The sequence below is a fragment of the Xyrauchen texanus genome, chromosome 13, assembly GCF_025860055.1.
Source record: "Xyrauchen texanus isolate HMW12.3.18 chromosome 13, RBS_HiC_50CHRs, whole genome shotgun sequence".
NCBI classification, from domain to species: Eukaryota; Metazoa; Chordata; class Actinopteri; order Cypriniformes; family Catostomidae; genus Xyrauchen; species Xyrauchen texanus.
This window is the reverse complement of record NC_068288.1, coordinates 37425826-37449201: the sequence shown is the minus strand read 5'-3', so window position 1 is coordinate 37449201 and position 23376 is coordinate 37425826. Positions and strand designations below refer to the sequence as shown.

Here is a 23376-nt window from a genome sequence, read left to right as displayed (position 1 = left end):
TGGTTGAAAAAATTGATTTTAGAGACGGGTGAGTTGAATAGTGCACAATACCAGGAATGTGTATTAAGAAAATAAAAGATTAAAATGTGGATTTTAAGAATGCCATGATTGACCAATTAGAATAGAATATACCAGAGAGTTCTGCACCTCAAAAGAAGTTATATAGGGAAAAAAAAAAATAATAATAATATTTGAACCTTACTGATTTCTTCTTTTTTGTGTGTATTTTTCATAAAACATTTTGACAGGTTGCCTATAAGACAAAGGTAACCTGAGTGAACACAAAATACAGTTTTCAAATATATATATATATATATATATATATATATATATATATATATATATATATATTAGTTGTGCTTGAGCTTGAGCTTCAACTTACAGACTGATGACCGGAAGTTCTCCTTTAGGATTTTCTTGTACAGAACACAATTCATGTTTCCCTCAATTATTACAAGTCAACCTGGCCCTGAATCAGAAAAGCATACTACCACCACCATGCTTGACCGTAGGTATTATGTTCTTTTTGTGGAATTCTGTGCTTGATTTACGCCAGATATTACAGCACCGGTCTTCCAAACAGTTCCATTTTGGCTCATCAGTCCATAGAACAGTCTTGCAAAAGTGTGTTTTGGCAAAATTCAGATGAGCCTGGCTTAATGTTCTTTTGGGTTAGCTGTGGTTTTTGCCTCACCGCTCTTCCATGGATGCCATTTTTGGCCAGTGTCTTTCTGATAGTGGAGTCATGAACAGTGACCTTTATTGATGCAAGAGAGGCCTGCAGTTCCTTGGATGTTGTCCTTGTTTTTTTTTGTAACTTCCTAGATGTGTCATTGCTGTGCTCTTGTAGGAATTTCTGAAGGCCGACCACTTCTGGGAAGGTTCACTACTGTGCCAATTTTCTCTATTTGGAGATAATGGCTCTCACTGTGGTTCTTTGGAGTCCCAGAGCCTTGAAATAGCTTTGTAACTCTTCCAGACTGATGTATTTCATTCACCTTTTTCCTCAACCTTGGCATAGTGTGCTACAGGGACCTTTTAGCCAACTCCATGCAGCTGAAAAAGTTCTATTTAGGTGTTGATTTGATCGAACAGGGCTGGCAGAAATCAGGCATGGGTGTGTATAATCCAGCTGAACCCCATTATGAATGCAGTTTCATAGATTTGGGGATTTAATAAGGGGGCAAATATTTTTTCACACAGGCCCAGTTGGTATTGGATAACGTTTTTCGCTTCAATAAATAAAATTATCATTTAAAAACTGTATTTGGTGTTTACTCAGATTGCCTTTGTTTTATGTTAGATTTTGTTTGAATTTTTAAAACAATTTACTATGAGATGAACAGAAAAACAGAAGAAATCAGGATGGGGCCAAATACTTATTCACAGCACTATATGTACATTAATGAAATGCAATAATCTTTTTATTTTATGTTCCCTGTTCTAATAGAGCTTTTCTGGTGACCTTATGATTAGAAACATCCAGCTTAATCACGGTGGGAAATACGTTTGCCTCATTGATACGGACGTGGAGAGCCTGTCTACTAACGCAATATTGGTTGTTAAAGGTGGGGGACAATTGTTTTTTAGTTTATATGTTCACTTGCAAAATATTTGCCTTCTGTGCCCGTTGTTTACATTTATTTACAACCATCTTACACAGTGAAGTGCTTTTTGCTAGGTGTGTATTTTAATGAAAGGGCAGTGCTAATGTAGCCAGAGTTCAGAGAGTGCTAAATGTGTCACTTGGGATGCTTTATGGGAGTCATCTACTCACCAGTAAATCAAATTGGTATTCATGGTCATTATGTATCACGGTTCTGTCCCAGGTGTTTGGAGAGAAGCTGTTTATCATAGAGGGTGTCTTTAATTGGCTCATTTACATATCAGCTAAGCAACACGACGGGCCCCAGAATGTAGTTTAAATGGAGAGAAAACATTTAAATGGCAGAGAGTTATTTGGAGCAGAAATGTGATTCATTTAGTTGTGTATACTAGCACACACACCTTGTTAATACCCGTGCAAGCATGCATAAGCACAAACCGTTAAACCGTTTAACACCTTAGATTTCTTAAACTGAATAAGACCATTTCCAAGTCTTTTTATCAATATGCATATATTCATATAGTAAAGTGTACAGTAGCAGATTGTAATTTTTGAGCAGGTGCATAGTCTAATTAGATGCTCTCACTGAAATTAATTAAATTCCTTAATGGTCTGTGCGATTGAGTTAGGTCCCCCTAGTCCTCCAGACTTGGTGGTGGTGGAAGAGGTCACAGACAGCACAGCCCAGCTGTCTTGGAGCCTGGGCCAGGACAACGGAAGCCCAATCACTGGATACGTCATCCAGACACGGACTCCCTTTACTGTGGGCTGGCAAGCAGTCGATACAGGTACATCACCATCACACTTATAATGTTATGTGTGTTGTTTTTGTTTTTGAATCAGTGAAGTTAAAAGGTTAAAATCATTATTTTACTTTTATTTAAACGAATAGCTCACCCCAAAATGATAAATACCTCATCACTGACACACCATTATGCAATCTCCAACTCCAAATACAAAGAAATACATTTTTATGGAAATATTAGGTGTTTTTGTCCATACAATGCAAATCAATGGAGACCAACACATTCATGCTCCAAAAAGGACATAACGGTAGCATTAATTTAATCAATACAACTCAAGTGGTTTAATCCATGTCTTCTGAAGCAATACGCTCAGTTTTGGGTGAGAAACAGACCAAAATGTTACTTTTTTTGCACTATAAATCTTGCCATCTGCAGTCTCCTTGGCACAATCATGACATAAAGCTTGATTACACTTCCTTGCGCTTTACACACTCAAGTTGTATGGATAACCTTTACACTGTCTTTGGAGATTAAAAATGTTGGACCACATTGACTTGCAAGGAATGGATATATTCACCTCATATCTCACATCAAACATCTTTTTTTTTCAGCAGAAAAAACTTTAATGCATACAGTTCCTCTTTAAGGCTGATATAATTATATAATTTATTTGATTTAAAAATTCTCTCTCGTTTCCCACCTCAAAATGTAAAGACAACTGTAAGTAAGCCATTGGTTGATTGATTTTACCTAAAAAAAAAAATTAAATTAATTTGTAACAAATTTTGACCACTAGTCCACTGGTGGTCTTTAATTAACAGTGTGTTTCACTTGTACTAGGTGATACTTTATACTTTTGATACTTTCTGCCATATTGTACATTGCCTACTTTTTGAAAGGTCCATCTGGATTTTACTTATAAATAAATTTGCCATCTAGATCTTTCTTAAAGAAAACTTCTACAAAGAACTTACTAATAAATAATAGCTTGGCTATGGTATTGTTTTGCATATACATTAATAACAGACACCTACAGTATGCTGAAGCTCTTGTAGAGGTTCTGACATTCCAGCTACTGGTAGCCTTTAGAAATCAGCAGCATTGAAACAGATATAAGGTCAAATTTAAAGTGGTCAGTGTGACGAGGAGGAGGGCGGGGCTGGGCCGTGTGCACGGCCGGCCCCCAATCGAGCTAATCGGCCAAGGAGAGGGATAAAGAAAAGCAGGATGCAGCAGTTTGAGAGAGAGAGAGAGCCACACACAGCTGTCATTTGTGTTTATGTTTATGTCTTTTAAGTTTTCATTAAACATTATTTTGATGGTTCAGCCAGTCCCCGCCTCCTGCTTGCCCATTTTAAACCCTGTTACATTGGTGCCTATACCCGGGATAGAGGAGGGATGCACTGTCGTGGAGTCCTTGCCACTGCCGTCCACCCAAAGGAGCAGCTGCGGCCATCCACCGGGGGATGGATGAGTCGCTGCTGGCCGCCTGGACGCGGAGGAACATTAGCCATCTGCGAGAGGAGGAGGGGCTCACTGCAGGCCGCCTGGAGCGGTGGAGCCGCTGCCTGTGTGGAGGGGCTCAGTACCAGCTGCCAGAATGCCAGGGGTGGGAAGCTGCCGTCCACCAGAAGGAGGAGTGGTCGTGGACCAGATGACAACGTGTCTAGGAACCAGCTAGCAACTTTTTTTCTCTCCCTTTATCTCCTTCCCAGGTCTCAAAATTGGGGGGTTGTATGTCATGCCGGGTGTATGTCATGCCGGGTGTTCCCCGGCATGAGGTAAAGGAGGGAGGAGTGTGATGAGGAGGAAGGTAGGGCTGGGCCGAGTCAGGCTAATCAGACGAGGAGTGGGATAAAGCTGAGCCGGATGCGGCAGTTCGAGAGAGAGAGAGAGAGAGCCTCATGCAGCTGCTCTGTGTGTTCATGTTTATGTCTTTTTATGTCCTTCGTTCCCATTTTAAACCCTGTTACAGTCATATAATATGAAATGGAATTTTTCTTTATCTTTTGAGATAAAAGAGCATGATTTACTATGACCTCCCCCTAACATTGATTTGGTAGTGTACAGCAATGTGTATTTTACTTTCTTTTTCCTCTTCCTCAGTTCCTGAGGTGATCAACGGGAACACTCTGACTGCAACAGTGGTGGGTTTGAATGCCTGGGTCGAATATGAGTTCAGAGTGCTGGCCAGTAACAGTGTCGGGATGGGAGAGCCCAGTCCACCATCCACCAAAATCAGAACAGAGGATGCTAGTGAGTGTTTTACAAGTCCTCCTATGGATCTTTTAGTTTCATTTTAGACAGGTACTCAATGTGGAAGCAGTGAAGCAGACCATACTTCCAATTCTGCAGGCAGCTGTCACTTCCATCACTTTTAGTCCACATCCAACACTTAAGTATTTCTGTGGCACATTTTAAAGGGGATATAACCAAGGATGTAACCAAATATTTAGGATTGAATGGGACTAAATACATAAGTTCATTGATATCATTGAGATATTTACCCCATATATCTGTTTATTGCATCCCCCTCAATGTTTATGATGGTTACAGCACTGGAAATAACCTCTGTAAGAGTGATATTTAAAGAGGTAGTTCAGCCAAAAAGGAAAATTGTGTTATCATTTACCCACTATCATGTAGTTCCAACCCATATGACTTTCTTTCTTTTGTGGAAAACAAAAGATGTTAGGCAGTGTGTCTCAGTTACCATCCACTTTTATTGCATCTTAATTTTCATACAATGAAAGTGAATGGTGACTGAGGCTATCATTCAACATATCCTTTTGTGTTCCACATAAGAAGGAAGGTCATAGGGGGTTGAAACAACATGAGGGTAAGTGAATGATGACAGAATTGACATTTTTGGGTGAATATGCCTTTAATAGCCTCTCTGGGATAAAAAGGACAATTAACTTTTGATACCCTAACAAGCAATTAAATACAATCCACCAATCAGTTAGCTGTAGACAAGCCTTTATTTGAACTGTGCCGGCAGCATTTTAATCTCTTCTCAGTGTTTTTATATTTATTTATTTATTTTTCCACCCGCAGTGCCTGACACAGCTCCCACTGATGTTGGAGGTGGTGGAGGAACCAAATCGGAATTAGTGATAACGTGGGATGTAAGTCATTTGTCTGGTATTACTGTTCACTCAGCCAGGCTGGGCTAAAATGCCACTGCCTAATTGTGTAGAATGAAATGTTTTATGATCAGCCCCATCCATGGCCCCTCCCTCTCTGATTTCGGACTCCAGGCTTTATTTCCTCCCCTCTAAATGAGAATCAACTCACAGCCAAAGTGTTTCTTTGAAGATTATTTCACCCACAAATAAGCTTATGTTTGCTGAAAGTTGTCAGAAAAAGAGTATTCGGGCATTCTGTTGCCATAGTGCATGAGAAATGCTGAAAATAAGTTTTTAATTTGAATTCAATTGATTTGTATTTTCTTTTTTTTAGTGTATTTATGCTAACCTAACTATTGACACATCTTAATATACTATCATCTAGGTCTTTTAGACTGTCTATATAAATATTTGCTTTTGGGGTTGTTGACAACCTTACAGTGATATGGATTTTTTTTTTTCTTATCATGATTTTAGGGTAAATTAAATGAATTTTTAAGAATAATTGTCATAATTGAATCACCCTCATGTCGTCCACATTAAAGGTGATGTAAGGTAGAATAACAGCCTCAGTCACCATTTACTTTCAATCTATGTAAAAAAAAAAGGTGCAATGAAAGTGAATGGTGAATTAGGCTCTCATTGTGTTCCATGGAAGACAGGGAAAGTGTTATGAGGGTGAGTAAATAATGATAGATTTTATTATTTTACATTTAATTTATTATTTTAAACTATTATTTTAGACAGAGTAGTCACACTGCAGGACACTGCAGTCAATTTACATGTCAAGTGAACAGCCCAATTGTTTAATATTTCTTTTGTATAACTACAAATCGTTCTCACTGATGCATAATGGTTGCTAATAAAGCCCTGTTGTCATTGTGGGTCAGCTGGTGTGTTGGCCTCAATTTGTTTTAATATCACTATAGTTGTGTGTTCCACTCTCAGCCTGTTCCAGAGGAGTTGCAGAACGGGGAGGGCTTCGGTTACATCATTGCTTTTCGCCCTGTGGGCGCTGTCACTTGGACCCGTGCTGTGATATCTGCACCCAGTGTCACCCGCTATGTTTTCCGCAATGACACCATCCCGCCATTCTCACCTTTCAACGTCAAAGTGGGAGCGTTCAATAACCGTGGAGAAGGACCATTCAGTTCTATTGCAACTGTGTTCACTGCAGAGGAAGGTAGATCAATACACATAATCACTTAAAGGAATTTTCCGGGTTCAATACAAATTAAGCTACATTGATAGCATTTGTGGCATAATCTTGATTACCACAGAACATACTCTCAACTCACCCCTTGTTTATTTAAAAATTGTAGTTACAGTAAGGGACTGACATATAAAGTAAATGGAGTCTTGCGCTCACACGAAGATAGACAATGAAACACAATGAAAAGACACTTTTTATTTTTTTATTTTATGGTAATAAATATTATGCCACAAAATGTTATACATAATCATTTTATATAGAGATGCACTGAAATATTGATACCAATAACTACTGGTTATATATTTATTTTATTTGTTTTTGTTCAAAACATTATAAATCTATTTTGTTTTGACTGCTTTATAAAATGTTACACTGTAGTTCAAATTTAGAATTTCACGTTCATTAAAAAAATGTCATAATATAAGTGATGCATGCTTGAGTGTTGTGGATGGTTGCTAGCTGCTAGTGCATTGCTATGTAGAAAAGTCTTTTTAGCAAGTCAGTTCACTCAGCAGCCATCTTTGGAACTCTCCCGGGCAGCTATTTTCTATGTAAGTAAGGGGCATACAAATGCAGCTTCTATCTACTTGAATGAAGAAAGTCTCTAAAATCTCTAAAACGGTTGGTCTAGATTACAATCAAAGAAAATATTTCAGCAGTAAATTATGACAACACTTGTATCATAAACCATGCTTCTTTAACTCAATTACCCCCCAAAAACGCAATGTTCCCTTTTTGTATATAGCTAATGCACATGCGTGTTCTCAAGTTGATTGACAGGCGATGACTGTTTCTAAAAGGTTATTGGCTCTTTTACCTGTAAGGTGGGACATCCTTGCTACATCCATTTACCATTGGCTGTTCAAATCTCTTCCATTAATTTTAATAGAATTGGCCCATCTCTGCTAAATAGTCTCTGTATGTAGTTGCTGAGGTGTTCTGGTTGGTTTGTATTTTGTGGTTGTTAGGGTGTTCTGGGTGGTAAGGGCATTGCTAGGACATTGCTTAGTCAAATGTCAAAAGATGCTTACTGAAGTTGTCCAGCAGGCAAAAATTGTAAGTGTTATTTAAAGTATTTGAGGTATAATTAATTGCCATGGCACAAATAATGCAGGTAGAGTTACATAGCGAACCTAGCTGAAGGTTGTTCAAATCCCTAAACCTAAGTATGAGCAATGTTAATAGTGAGACTTGACTTGGCAATGACCAGCAATAAGCCATAAGATGATCTACTTCAAGCATTGACATAATAATTCCAATGCCTGCAATATATCACGCATCTCTAATATTTTTGCTCTACGTGCCCGCACAAACACATTCAAATATGGCAGTAGTCCCAGCACGTACCCAAATGCTCTTAGTTCCCTCCTTTCTCACATACAGGTGTGACCTTGAATGAGAATGATGGAATAAGTTGATTGAGACAGCTTTTTTTTGCCTCTCCTGCCTCATTTAAACCGCAAACAACCTGATATTAGTTCTTGCAGCTATAGGTTGCTACAGATCCTGCTAGACACTTGCAGGCCTATTCATGTGCTAGAGTGTTAATTGAATTTTCCCAGAAAACTGTCTTCTTCTATATCAGTCACACTTCCCATTAAATTGAAGTAGTGCCTCTCTCAGGTGAGACCAGGGCTTCATTCTCTGCCTTAATCCAATTTTGCTTTGTTGCCTGTGTAAAGCCTTTGAATAAGATCCTCACAATCTTTCCATTCCTCCACAGTGCCTAGCGTAGGACCAGAGAAACTATCTGCAAGAAGTCTGTCAGCAGCCGATATTGAAGTTACCTGGGAGCTAATTCTGTCTACCCCTGAAAGAGTGCTCGGATATGAGGTTGGATTTGTATTGTTTTCGCATTTACATGCATAAGACATCAATCGTGTTCCAAAGATGGCTAACAACTATAGACATTTCTGATTAGTTGTCAGCTGAATTGTTTTTTTTATTTTTTATGGTTAATTCTTAAATTATTAGAGCCCAAAATATTAGAGCCCCTTTTAAGGATTATTATTATTTTGATTATTATATTTTCTTCAAGGTATCAGACACTTTTGGGGCACTTAACATGCTAAAAAGCTCATTAAATGTTACACATGCATCATCTGCCATTAGGGCTTGGCAGAAGTCCATACATGTGCACGTAGAGGGGGCTCTATGTCGATGCGATAAATTCATGTAAAAAAATGGTGTCTCATATCTGTGTGCATTGTGTGATTTACATCAAAATTTAGCCAAATGTTTGGCCTTGCAGGCTGATTAAATTGATGTGGATATTGTGGGTCACAGTCATAGCACCACCAATTGGCACTTTTAACAGAGTTTGAAATATCCCTCTTATGTTTACCTGAATTGCTTAATTTTATTTTGAATAAATTAAAAACAGTGCAGATTTAAAATTCTGAAGGTATTATTGATATCTTGCACAGTGTTGCCATGGCAACACATTAAACGTCATCATTCCTTTTAATGTATATTCACAAGTTTTTGAGCTACTTGGCACGCTTGAATTTCCATGATATTTTGCACACACATCAGAGTTGTCAGCCATTAGGTCTGGGAAAAGGCTGGGGAGCTCTGTAGCACCACCTTTTGACATAAGTGGTGGGGTCAGTTTCATTTATGTTCACCAAACGTACTACATATATTGTTCTTATCAAGCTGAACAACTTTCAAAATTACAGTCATTAGCTCCACCCAACAGGAAGTCGGCCATTTTTAATTGAATGTGCTGGCCCTGTACTTTTTAATACTCCTACTAGGGGTTTCATTTGACTGTAACCAAGTCAAGTCAATTTTATTTGTGTAGCGCTTTTCACAACCCACATAATTTCAAAGCAGGTAACCAAATTTAAGCAACCTTATACCAAGACATTGAAGATGCTAAGTTGCGAACAGATTTTTGATATCAAACGGTGTTGCCATGGCGAGGCAATAAATTAAGGGCAAAAATGTGAAATAGGAAGTTCATTATGTCTTCTGTGTTCATTGTATGATTTTGATGAAAATTCAGCTCTATGTTTGGTAATGGGGGCTGATCACATTTATTTGGCTATTATGGGTCACGTTCATAGTGCCACCACCTGGCAACAGGAAGTAAGGCTTTTTAACAGACTTTGAAATAGACCTCTTATGTTTATATTAATTGCTTCAAATTTTTTTTGCATAATGCTAAATGGATATGTCCACCTTGCATTGTTTTCTGAAAGACACTGCATAAAAATGGACCCATGGAGCTTGGGCCCGTCATCAGTTCTTGCAGCTATATTTATAATTGGTCCCCCCATAATCCTAAATTACTCCTAATTTTCTCAACCTCATGTTATTCCAAACTTTTGTGACTTTCTGTCTTCCATGGAACACAAAAAGAGATGTTAAAAAGAATGTTAGCCTCAGTCAGCAATCACTTTCATTGCATCTTTTTAGCCATACAATGAAAGTGAATGGTGAATGATTCTGATAAAAATCTCCTTTTTGTGTTCCACTGATGTATCATGGTATCTTTGTAGGCAGCATAATTAAGCTGCCTACATTTAGGAACAGCTTTCGCAATGGGAGCACCTTAAAATTCCGCCTCCTTTGGCAGCTCACTGGATTTTGGAACAGGGCAGCTGAATGCCATGTTTTCCCTGTAAGAATACAATCCGTATTGCTACAGAATTTTTAATAGCACTTCTCACCTCTTCCATCCCACCGCAAACATTGAGAATGCCAGTGTTTAGACAGCACTGCTGCTTTTAAAATTTCTGCAGCTTTTAGAAGCTGGATAAAAGCTCTCGACTGGCCTTTTAAGAATGCAAAGAGAGTCTCAGTTTCTCACTAGCCACTCGCTCAATCTCTGTCACCCCTGCCCTGCAGCACAAAACTGCCACGTTGCCATGGTAATGTCCATATTGTGTAAAAAGTAAAGAACTATCATGTCTCCGGATTCTAGATGGAAACAAATAATAATTTAGGTTGCCATTTTGTCTCGCCTTGGGTTTGTGAGAACTGAAAGCGTAAATAAAAAACAACATACATGGATAAAGAAAATGTGTTGTACTATGTATATACCATTTATTAATGCTCACATAGTCCTTTGTAGTATATTTGAAATGGAAAGATCTTGTTTTAATCATCACTGCTTTTCCTTTTGAACGAAGTAATTCATACATATTTTAAAAATTATAGTGTTCTGCAATAACACTTCTGTAAAGAAAAAAGTAGTAAATAAATAATTTAGAAATGTGCTTCCCTTGGGCAGATCTCATTAAGGTCTAATTTTTAAACTCACTTAAAGCTTCTGACACTTAATACCTAAATATTGATGTTTTGTGTGACCAGAGGTTAATAATTGATTCTATAATTTCCTTTAACTAATTGTTTCTCACCTAGCACACAGCTAGAAGTTAATTGAAATTTCATATCTCAAGAAAATCAATTATATACCATTTCACAAGAATATCACATTTCTAGCCAGGAAGTTTCAGAAAAGATACAAATGATCAGTTGAATGAAGCAAATGAACAAAAGTGAAATCAAATATGTAAAAAGTGAATAAGCATGTTGTTGAATAAAGTATTTAAGATGTGTGTACCTGTAGATCTCAAAAGGCCTAGTTTGTGCTTAATTTGTGACAACACAGTCTCATGACAATTGGTACTAATTTGTGCGAGGTGGTGAAATCGTTGTACGAAAACTTCCTGCATTACACCAACATATCACATCTAAACCCTGATATTTCCTTTTTTCCATGGTAAATCAATTTTCCTGTTACAAACATGGCTGCACTACAGTGCTTCTACTTTATGGTTAGATTTTGGTATGGGGTTTGGGTTAGGGGTTAAGATTAGTAAAAAAGCTCACAACTGCGCATTCAAAACCTGATCTCACAAACGCACGCTCAAACGTTTATGTTTCTCTTTCTTCCATGCTTTTTTGGATGCTTAGAGTGTATGTAAGTTGTCACAATTGTTTTAGGTTCAGAAATGTAACCTGCAATGCCTCAACATTTCTTTAACACAGACCAAAGAAAATACCCGCGTTTTCAAATACACAAGTCATATGGGTTGCACGAATTTGTAATTGTGATTCTCCAAATCATATGAATGAGAATTACTTTTCATGAGATCGAGTTGCATATCACATCACACCTTCTCTGGCAGCACATTAATAGTTTTTTAGATATAATACTTAACAAATTATGTATTCCATTTAAAAACAAAAGTGAGCAATCATTGAGTTTGTTTAATAAATGTGCAAACTCATTATGAGAAATAAAAATTGCAGCAAATGAGACAATGGTTTGCATACAGTAAGAGCATAGAGCTATACAATTAACGTGAATAGCTTAGCTCGGATCATTTTTTTGGGGGGAATGTGATCAAATATGTTTGAGTTGCATTGAAATGACTTTGGTATCTTGGCAAATCGTATCACAGTTTAAAAATATTGTTGCAAGATCTTCTGAAACTCCTGAAATGTATTCTCATTACTATTTAGGAGAAAGAGTCGAGATGTTAAAGATGTCTCATTTGTGATTTATTGCTCCTTTGGGTAGTTGTGCTTCCTATGCTGAAACATCTGCATATTCAGGGTCATTATGGGTTGCACAAATGTTTAATTGTATTGTATCAGAGCACTGATTATGTCCAAGTCATATTCAAGGATATATGCAATGCCCTTGCTTTGTGTATCGGAAAACAGGTGGTGTACTGGGAAGACGACACCAAGCCGGATACAGTGGGTAAAGTGAGGATCACTGGAAACTACACTTCAGTGAACGTTAGCAGCCTACAGGGGAACACGCAATATTATCTGGCAGTATGTGCCTTTAATACTGCAGGAACCGGCCCTCAGTCTGTGCCTGTTAATGTTACAACCAAAAAACCACGTGAGTTCTCTGTCCAGAACAGTTTTCAAAGAACAGTCTTGGACCCACTTTATATTAGGTGTCCTTAGCTACCATATACTATCATGAAAATACATAGAAAGCAATACATTTATTGTGTAACTACATATTATTAGGGATAGCGTTTAAGGGTAAGGGTAGGGGCAAGATTAGGTTTAGGGGTACAGTTAAAAGTGTAATTACAGATGTAATAAAACGCAAATACTTTAAATGTAAGTACAATGAAACAACATGTATGTACATAACAAGTACATTTTATCAAATTCTAAAGTACATAGTAGTTAAAAACACCTAATATAAAGTGGGTCCACAGACTTTGATAGCGTACATACTTAGCCAAAATGTCTGTTTTGAGTTTTTGAATGCAAGTTTTTTGAAGTTTGCTAATCTACAGTATGTTGTTGTTTGTTAGATGTAACAATGACATACAGCAGATGTTTTTGTGACATTTTAGGATGTATATAAATTCTCATATGGAACAGTTCAGCCAAAATGAATGTTCTGTCATCATTTACTCATGCTCATATTCCAAACCCACATTATATTTTCCTTCCATGAATCACAAAAGGAGATGTTACCACAGCTCTTTTCCATAGAAAGAAAAGTGAAGAGGTTGCATGCAATCAAGCTCCAAAAATTACAAAAAGTACCATAAAAGTAGCCCATATACCTCTTGTGCTATATTCCAAATCCTGTGTAGCTATTAAGCAACTGTGTGAGAAACAGGATGATATTTTAGTCACTAATCACTGAAAATCTCACTTTAGTTCTTAAATTTCATTCGTTTTCCTGTATATTTAAGTATGGTATGTGACGCCAGTTTGGATGTCAGTGATGCCAAAAGGTGGTTCATTGGTTCTCACATATCTCATAACCAAACAGGAGTTGTATATGAATATACTTGAGTAAGAATATGTTTGAATTATGCAAAAGTGCTAATAAAATGTTATAATACAATTTATGGCTTTCACAGATCTCATGTTTTTAGAGTATGGACAAAAATACTAGAATATTTCAACAGTGACATCAATGTTATACATAAAGTATTGTTGCACATTGAGAATCTTTTTATTTGTCTCCCTTTTTCTGGCTGTCTCATACACAAATAAAACTCAGCGCCTGGGCAGCCCCCTCAGAATGTAGAGTGGAATCTGATCGGCTCTCAGCTCATTCTGCAGTGGGATCCAGTCATAGCCCTTGAAACTGAATCTGAGGTCACTGGATACATAGTGAGTAATGTCTTTCTATTAGTTTGTACCTCATTCGAAGTAGAAAAAAATGCATTCCATAAATGGGTCATATCAAAAGGAATCAAATTTCCCTTGATCCTTTAAAGAAAGAATTTATAAAATGTATAGTATCACCCCTTTAAAATTGGTTTGGATTTTCCTTGAAGATAATTCATTGTTTAATTTTAGCTCATAAGTATTTACATTGTCACCATTTTATCTAAACGAAGATAGCAGGAACTACAGTGCATATTTGTGTAAATATTGATTAAAAAAAATCATAATTATGAATCATTGGGGTGTTGTAATTTAGCTGCAAAGATATGCCAGTTATGCCCTAGAAACCATTACTTTGTGTGTTTTTACAGATAAAAGAGCACAGCATATGCTATTTCAGGTCTCGCCCCACCTCTCCATTAATTACATATGCATGCAATTAACAGCTCTTACAGTGCTAATTTCCTCACAAGGGAAAACAGTCATAGAGCTCACAGGAAAAGCAATAGCCATTAGTATCCATAAATATTAGTTAAAGTAACAGGGCATCACCTGTGTTTAGCTCCTTTCATGGTTGTGTATGTTGCTGTCACATCATTAGTTGTGCTTGCCAAGGCAAACATCACAATCATTACTTGTGCATAAAGGGGTTAAGGATTTGAACAAACCCATAACCCTATGTAATAAACCTGCATCATTTGTACTACAGGCATACCGTAAATGAAATCTCATATTGTATTGGCTTTTTGAGAAGTGCTGTGCTGTTTCTTTTCAAAGTGTGTTTGTATGGCAGAAACTAGCTGGGGAAAAATCCCATAGACATTTATTGAAGACTGTAGTGTAGTGAGATTTGGAGTGGGCTTTTTGTTTTTTACTTGAGCCAGTAAGCAACCACCTAGCAATCATATGGCAACATGCTAGTAACACTAAGACATTAGCAACTGGTTAGCAACCATTCAAAATATCCTAGCAACTGCATAACATCATGATAAAACTACTCAGAACACCCTAGCAGCTACATAGCAACATGCTAAAAAACACTATGTTCACCTTACCAACTGGTTAACAACCAAGAGGATCTTAGCAACAGCATAAAACAACATGCTAAAAAACAATAGGAAAATCCTAGCAACCGCATGCTCTAAAAACACTCAGAACACTTTATTATTAGCAACTGATTTAGCAAACACCCAGAACATTCTAGAAACTGCATAACAACATGTTTAAAAAAAAAAAACAGAACATCCTAGCAAACGCTACAACATGCTAAAAATACTCAGAACAACTTAGCAACTGCACACTGAGAAACACTCAGAAGATCATAGTAATCCGTCATAAGTCTCCTAATTCTAACTTCTCAGAACATCCTAGCAACCACATAGTAACACCCTAAAACCTCCTCAGAACACATTAGCAACCAGTTTAGCAATCACCCAGAACATACTTGCTACCACATAACATCTAAGCAAGCAGAAATCAACATGCAAATAAATCTCAGAGCCCCCTAACCTACATAATTTGAACTACAGATATAAATGAAATCTCATATTGTATTGGTTTGTTTAGAAGAGGTGTGCTGTTTCTTTTCAAAGTGTACTTGCATGGCAGTACAAAAAAATCCCATATAGATATATATTGAGGGAGGGATTTATACCAAGCAATATCTAGGGACCAGAATGTCAGTGAGACTTGGGGTGGTTGTTTTTTTTTAAAATAATTTTTATTTAAGCCAGTAAGCAACAACCTAGCTACTATCCTGAACACCATAGCAACCATATAGCAGCATGCTAAAAGACATTAAGAACATATTAGAAACTGGTTAGCAATCATCCAGAATATCCTAGACATGGTATAACAACATGCAAAAATAATTTAGAACATCTTAGCAACTAGTTAGCAACCACCTAGAAAATCCTACCAACTGCATAACCACATGATAAAAACTACTCAGACCACCATAGCAAACGCATAGTAATGCACTAAAAACCCATCAGAACACCTTACCAACGAGTTATATCCAAGAAAATCCTAGCAACAGCATAACTTGTGCTAAAAATCACTCATTTTAGTAACTACCTAGAACATTCTAGAACAACATGCTAAAAACCACTCTGAAAATCCTAGAACTGCAAAGCAATGCAAAACATTCCAAAGATCCAAGCAACCAGTTAGCAACCACTGAAACATCCTAACAACTGCATAACAACATGATAAAAACTACTCAGAACATCATAGCAACTGCATTAAACCACTCTAAAAACACTCAGAACACCTTACCAACCGTTGGCAACAAAGAAGATCCTAGCAACAGCATAAAACATGCTAAAAATCACTCAGAACACTTTAGCAACTGGTTACCAAACACCTAGAACATTATTGCAACAACATAATAAAACTACTTAGAACACTCTAGCAAACGCATAGCAGTGCCCTAAAAATGCCTCAGAACACCTTAGCAACCGGTTAAGCAATCACCCAGAACATACTAGCAACCATGTAACAACATGCTAAAAACACGCAGAACATCTTAGCAACCGCATAGCAATGTGTTAAAAGACACTTATAACAAACACCATGGCAACTGGTTAGAAACCATCCAGGACATTCCAGCAACCACATAACAACATGCTAAAAATCACTCAGAACACCTTAGCAACCGCATAGCAATGCTCTGGCAACCACCCTTAACACCACATTCATGGGCAAACACCACTTATATTTCTTCAGAAAATATAAAAATCTAGTTCAGTTTTTATTTATTTGGATGATAAATATTTAATTAATGATGTGCCACCATTTGCAGGTGCTGTACCGAAGACACAGCAATAATAACATGTACTCTGTCATCACTAACAAAACCACAGTAGAGTTGACCCTCAACCCGCACGACAACTATGTCATTCAGATCAAGACCCTTAGTGAAGGGGGGCTGGGTGAAGGAAGCGAACCCATCCACATCCACCAACTCAGTAAGTCTGCTGTTTCCTTTTTCATTATATTTCGTCTTCCACAAGCTCTTAATGGAGTTTCATTCAGTTTGCCTAAATATGTTTGTCCATTATCCGATCTTTTACGAAATGCGCGTACCTCCTCCATCTATCTCTGTCACTTGGTTATTCGTTGTTGACTGTGGAGCCCAAGCAGCATATAAAGTAGTGAAAATCAGTGTACCCCGCCCCCAACCGCCCCACTCTCTCAGTTGGACAGCAATCAAAATGTTCTCGACTCCTAACACCCCCTCCCCCCACCCCCTTCTTACAGAGATCTGCTTACAGATGTGACACAAGCCTTATCGTGGGATTCTTTCCTCTTGAAAGCTATTAATAATGTAGATTGTGGAGCGGACCTGATACACAATTGTGCTTTGATTTACAATGAGTCTAAACATTCAGACTATTTGAAATGTAAATAATGATTCTGTCCTCCACTGATTTTTGTACAAAATGTATAACAATAGAGATTATAGTTGCATAAAGCAAGAGGATGGCGCTATAAAATGAATGTGGATAGCATCACTTAAATAATTTGGTCTTGGGAGAATTTGATAAGAATTTTTTTAGTTTATATTGAAACCTATGCCTTGTTTGAAACCCTTACAACTTTCTTTCATCTGTGGAACACAAAATGAAATGTTTGGCAGAATGTTAGCCTCAGTCATCATTCACTTTAATTGTATGCAATAAAGATGCAATGAAAATGGATGGTGACTGAGGCTAACATTCTTTTTAACATCTCCTTGTGCACAGAGGTAAGACATTACTATTGATTTGGAAAAACAAGACGGCGAGCAAATGACAGCAGATGAGCATGTATTTATAATTTTTTGGGGACCAAATGTCCCCATAAGGATAGTAAAACCCGAAATTTTTGATGTTGTGAGGACATTTTGTTGGTCCCCATGAGGAAAACAGCTTATAAATCATACTAAATTATATTTTTTGAAAATGTAAAAAGGGTAGGGTTAGGGGATAGAATATGTCGTTTGTACAGTATAAAAACCATTATGTCTATGGAAAGTCCCCATAAAACATGGAAATCCAACGTGTGTGTGTGTGTCAAGTCATTTTTATTTGTATAGCACTTTTTATACACATTTGTGTGCAGTACAAGTCATAGTTTTACATTTGTAAATTAAGTAAGCGTTAAGGTCCAGTTTTGTTTTTATAAAAATACAATATGTTTTTATGAACTTTAAGAATTATGGCTAATGTCATTTGAAGTCCATTCTAGATCAACTGCATAAGTTCACATAGATGCATTGTCCTTTGTTAGTTGGACATTAAATGATAGTCTAAGTATTCAATTTAAAGAGTGTAGTCCATTAATAGAAAAAGGTGATTCAGGCAGAGATAAATGATGAGGTTCATCGCAGCTCAACCTGCAGGTGAGGTTCTGTGCGGTGCATCCTAAGTCCAAGGTTCAGGCTGTGGCATATGAAGTATCCAATGTCTTACAGTAAGACTTGGCATCAGTACATCCTCTGAAGTAAAAAACTGAAGTGATATCTGGCTAGCATCAGCTATAGTTTGTCATCATCTCTGAGTGACATGTAGCAGTGGAGTCCGACACCAAGAAGGAACAGAGCTGGATCTGCCCGGCTCTGGTAACCTCGGGATATGAGTAACCTAATGGAAACAAATACAATAATATTAGCATGGATGCCATTACATTTTATGCAGAGTTATATTTCATGATGGATGTTTCTGGTTCCGGCAGACCTAACTAAAGCAGCCTAATTGTGAGTTAATGGATAAATTAGGTGTATGCCTGGCTAAATAGATGAGTCTTTAGTCTAGACTTAAACTGAGTGAGTGTGTCTGCATCTTGAACAGTGTTTGGGGGACCATTTGATAGTTTAGGAGCCAAATATGAAAAGGACCTACCTCCTTTTGTGGATTTTGATATTCTTGGAATTATTAACAAGACAGAATTTTGTGATCATAATTAACATGATGGAATATAGCCTGTCAGAAGGTCACTTAAATACTGTGGAGGTAGGCCATTCAAATCTTTGTATGTAACAGAACAGAATTTTAAATTATTATGAAATTTAACAGGTAGCCAATGTAACATTTAAAATTGGGCTAATATGATCATATTACTTGTTTATAATCAGCCCTCTGGCAGCTGCATTTGGAACCAATTGAAGTTTATTTATTGAACTTTCTGGACATCCTCCCAGTAATACGTGATGTCACCCAAATGTCCTGATGCGTGGGCTCTAGAGCCAGAACCAAAGTGTGTGTTTTGCTCACTGTACTAACCACATCCGAAACAGTATCTACCGTCTTCTCATTCTCACTGACCTCTACTAGTGTTCTGATGCCTGCCTCTAGCTCATTAACCTTCTCCATCAGCCTGACTAATTCCTTACATAAGCATTTGTAAATGCCTCACTGCTGATGGAAGAAACTATAGTAAACATGTGACATGCAATGCAGGAAGCAATAACATGAGCCGATGCTATGACGTTTTGCAATTGTTTGTTGTTGTTATTGTTATGTTTGTTCATGTGCTGTGAGGGTTTGAGATCGATGTGGTTCCTAATCAGCAGATGTTTGAGATTGATGCAATAGTCGAGACGCGAGATGTAGAAAAAAACGAGAGAAACAGGCACTTGCGGTATAATGCACACAGTAGAAAAGGAGAAAAACCCGAAGCATGCAGTGAAATGGCTAAGGATAAAATTATGAATGTAATACAAAGCAGGCTAACAAGCTACAAACACTCGCCCAGCATGCCATCAGCAACAGAAACAGGAAGTGAGCCAATGTGTGCACAATCCCTGTAAAATGGATTACATAAAATTGTAGATAATTTTGGGTTCCTAATATTTGTGTTTGTGTTACAGGCATGGGTGCTCGAGGATCCAAAGCAGGAAGGCTTTGTGCACTCTCTTTTTCTCCTCTTCTCATCTGTGCTCTATCAACGTTCAGTGCCTCCTGATGTTTGATTCCCATGAGCACCAGACCCAGCCACACTCCCAAAAACATGTACACACTTTCTATTCTTCCCGTCCAAGGCTACTGTTTCCCATCAGTCTGATCTGATGGGATTCCCCAACTATGGCAACATGAATGATTGAGACATATATTGAAATGTCACAAGGGAATATGGGAGAATTCCATTAGTAAACATGGCAGAGCCCTGAAAGAGTCATTAACGTGTTAAGGGTCATCTATGAATTGGCACACATGGTCTATAGAAACTTAACAGTTTGACACCAGAAAAAAAAAAACTTTAACATTTTGTTCCTTGAATAGAATGTTTCTTTATGTAGAGTTCCAACATGTGCATCATAAATCTTTTCCCTTGAGAGAACATTTAATGCCTTAAATTCATTTATGCACCAAAGTAGATGACAATAGTTTTGCAGTTAAGCTGTACTCCAAAAGTACAAGGGCTAAGAAACCAGTGTTGGTGGAAGTTGCTCTTATATACTGATTTTGGATCCATTTGTGGCTTCCTTTGTCTTAATTTCTAACTAAGTAGGGTCTGGGTTTACAAAGCTGAGAATAGATTTGTTCTAATGGGAATCCTCTTCCATTTTTTTTGTAAATACGTGTCGCTATACCGCCTCAATTATTGAGCCGTCAACTCAAAGGCTTCTTCTCAGTCTCTTTGATGAGTAGTAACATTTTGTTTGACGCTTTATGCTGGTTAAATTATTAATGTGTTAAGCATTAGACACTACTCAATTAAGGCTTGCTTTTCCTGTGAGTATTTGCTCTACATGTCAACTGGCTGATCCAGTTTCACACTTTAATTTCCTTTGCTGTTGCCATTGTGCTGCACCATGCAAATCACAACCCATGTATGCCTTTCACCATTTAACAAATCGCCAAAAAGAAGATTTGAAAGATTTGAAACCCTTGAAGGTTTCTGGCACCTAGAAAAGCAAGCTATATACAGTAAATGGCTCCCCAATGGATTAACAAACTATGCCCCACACACTTCTATTTTTATGTGTGTGACAGTGTCAGTACACTGGAAATGAACTTGCACAAATTTTTGACAGGACTAAGTGGCAAGATTATATGCACTAGAAATGGGATGTAAATTAATGTTGTATAGCTCTAATGGTCTTGTAAAATTTGAAAACACTGCAAACAAGTGCATGGGTTAAAATGGGATAGATATTATGAAGTCCCCAGATATCCCTACCAATCATTATTCAATTATTCAAGGTGTTTAAAGTGGTTAATGCTCAGGGCTTGTTAACCAAAAGGCTGCTGGTTTAATCCCCCATAAATGGTGTGCCATGACCAATCACAATTGTGACCCTGAGCAAGACATTGAACCCCAAGTTGCTTCAGGGTTATTCTTCCTATATTAAGTTAATGGCATTGGTCTATGGTGACATTGCATAAAAGTTGCAGGAACAAATTCCATTTCTTCTGGTCATGTAATAATAACAATTCTTTCAATATGAGAATATGTTCTTGTGTTAGGGTGCTTGTGATGCAGAGACATTTTGGACTGTGCATTTGGCTAATAGGAATGTGTAAGATGCATTTTGAGGATGTTGAAAGTAGTGGTTATCCATTATGTGTATTTCCACATCTGAAGCAGACATTCTTTTGCACAATCTTTACTCAAAATTCACTAAGGAATTTTGAAAACAGAAAACGTTTATCATCTTTTGACAATTTCGGTCTATTTGGAATTACCAATGTGTTGATCGGAGGTTTAAAGTGTTATTGCCCGATACGCAAATCTTAAATATCGCCTGATTAATCGGTCTGGTTTATATATCGGTCTGTCCCTAGTGGAAAGTGCAGATTTGTCATCTGTTGACAAGGTCAGTAAATATGGAACTACCAATCTGTTAATCAGCCAAGTTTACAGTGCTACTGTCTAATACGATAATCTCAAATATTTGCAGATTAATTGCCCTGACGGATATATTGGTCTGTTACCAGTGGACAGTACAGGGACAGTTTTGTTATCTATTGACAAGTTCTGTAGATTTGGAACTACCAAATCTGTTAATCAACCACTTGTACAGTGTAATTGGCCAATGTTCTCAAATATTGGGGCGAATATTTGGCTTGGCAGATATATCGGTTTGTCATGAGTGAAAAGTGCCGGGTCAGTTTGAAATAAAGGTAATACAGTGAATTGGGTTTTCCAAAAGTGTAACTGGACCAGCCTTTCTGAAATTATCATTGGTCAACTGATGCCTACGTCAGAACGCGTTGTGACAAAAAGTGAAATTTTCTTAACTTAATGAAGCATAATTTTCAAATCAATTGGTTCACAGCACTCCCTGATGCTGTACAAACTCTAGTGTGCAGGCGCCTACAATTCACATTGTCAGGATGCCCCAAATTTTATTCTGCAGCACAAACAATATTGCATTACCAATACATGAGTGACAGGTTGAAAATAAATGTAATTTTTTTCATGTTATTGCACCTTGAATTCAATATTTCAATTTTATTTTTACCCTCAATGAGACTGAGGCACTTCAGTATGACCTTTATCGCTACATAATAGTGCCTTCTATGGACCTGTTTCTGGCTCTGTCTTGGCAGTATCAGGCTTTAGAGTCCATAATTTGCACTTGTTCTTCTCAAAGTCAGACGAAAGCACAAGGAAGTGAAGCAAGGTGACAACCCTCCTGCTAACTCTCTAGAACAGGTGCAGTGCAGCCCATAAAAGCATGTTCAAAAAAAAAGTTAGTGAGAGAGATAAAAAAAGAGGCTGTACAGCCCCAATCAGGACAGCCTATCTGTTCTCCATCAAGATTTAATAAAGGTCTGGGCACCTTGATTAAGCTGCAGTGGCCTAGTCAATGGGATATAGATTTTTCTTCTCTGTATTGCGGCTGTCACAATGCAGACTCTTGATTGACTGATGCCAGTGTTCCTGCCAGCCATATTGCATTACGTTTGTGCTTTGAGTGTCTGAGATATCTTTGGTCTCCTCCTCGCCTTCAGTGCTTGGATGAACTTTAATGAATTTTAGAAAACAAGGTTCAGAGAAGAAAAGGTGAATGATAGATTGTTTCATCCTACATCTATATTGTCAATTAAAGTGAAATAGAACTATATGCAGATATGAGTTTTAGCATCATTGATGTCAACATGAAATCAAAATAGATTTAATTTTTTTCTTAAGCATTCCTGGTGATATTGCAAACAATTCATCGTGTACATTATTCCAGTGAAGAAGAAAAAAAGCTTGTTTTCGTAATCTTTCACCAAAATACTACAACTTGCTCCACCTCTAAAAGACCCCCCTTTTTTGGCTGATGTCACAATCCATATTTTCTTAACCTTTCACGATCCAATCAATTCCAGTTGAATAAAATCAAGTCCAAACCTACATTTTATTTTTTTATTTTTTTTAATCCTGTTTCACTGAAAATATGTGACATTGCGCTAGCCAAATGGGTTGTAAATGCTGATACACTTTGACTTTAATTATACTGTTACAGGTCATTGTATTTTTTTTAATGTTTTTTTTTTTAATGGTAAAGTGTATTTATAGTTCTGTAGTTGAGTTCATGCCTTTAAAATTACAAATTATTAGTAGTCCATAATTTTGGCACATTGCTTTCTATGT

The 23376-nt window shown here is 37.4% G+C and overlaps 1 protein-coding gene across 1 annotated transcript in view; it reads left to right on the top strand.

The window, feature by feature from the left end:
* The window catches only part of LOC127653874 (contactin-3-like), an 86142-nt gene extending 66390 nt beyond the window's left edge, over positions 1-19752 (top strand). The window contains exons 14-23 of the mRNA XM_052140679.1: positions 1451-1568; positions 2236-2394; positions 4459-4608; positions 5410-5480; positions 6429-6663; positions 8417-8526; positions 12376-12562; positions 13697-13809; positions 16610-16775; positions 19658-19752. Coding sequence (XP_051996639.1) covers positions 1451-1568; positions 2236-2394; positions 4459-4608; positions 5410-5480; positions 6429-6663; positions 8417-8526; positions 12376-12562; positions 13697-13809; positions 16610-16775; positions 19658-19752 — 1404 coding nt within the window. The remainder of the gene's footprint in view (positions 1-1450; positions 1569-2235; positions 2395-4458; positions 4609-5409; positions 5481-6428; positions 6664-8416; positions 8527-12375; positions 12563-13696; positions 13810-16609; positions 16776-19657) is intronic.
* The last annotated feature ends 3624 nt before the right edge of the window (positions 19753-23376 follow it).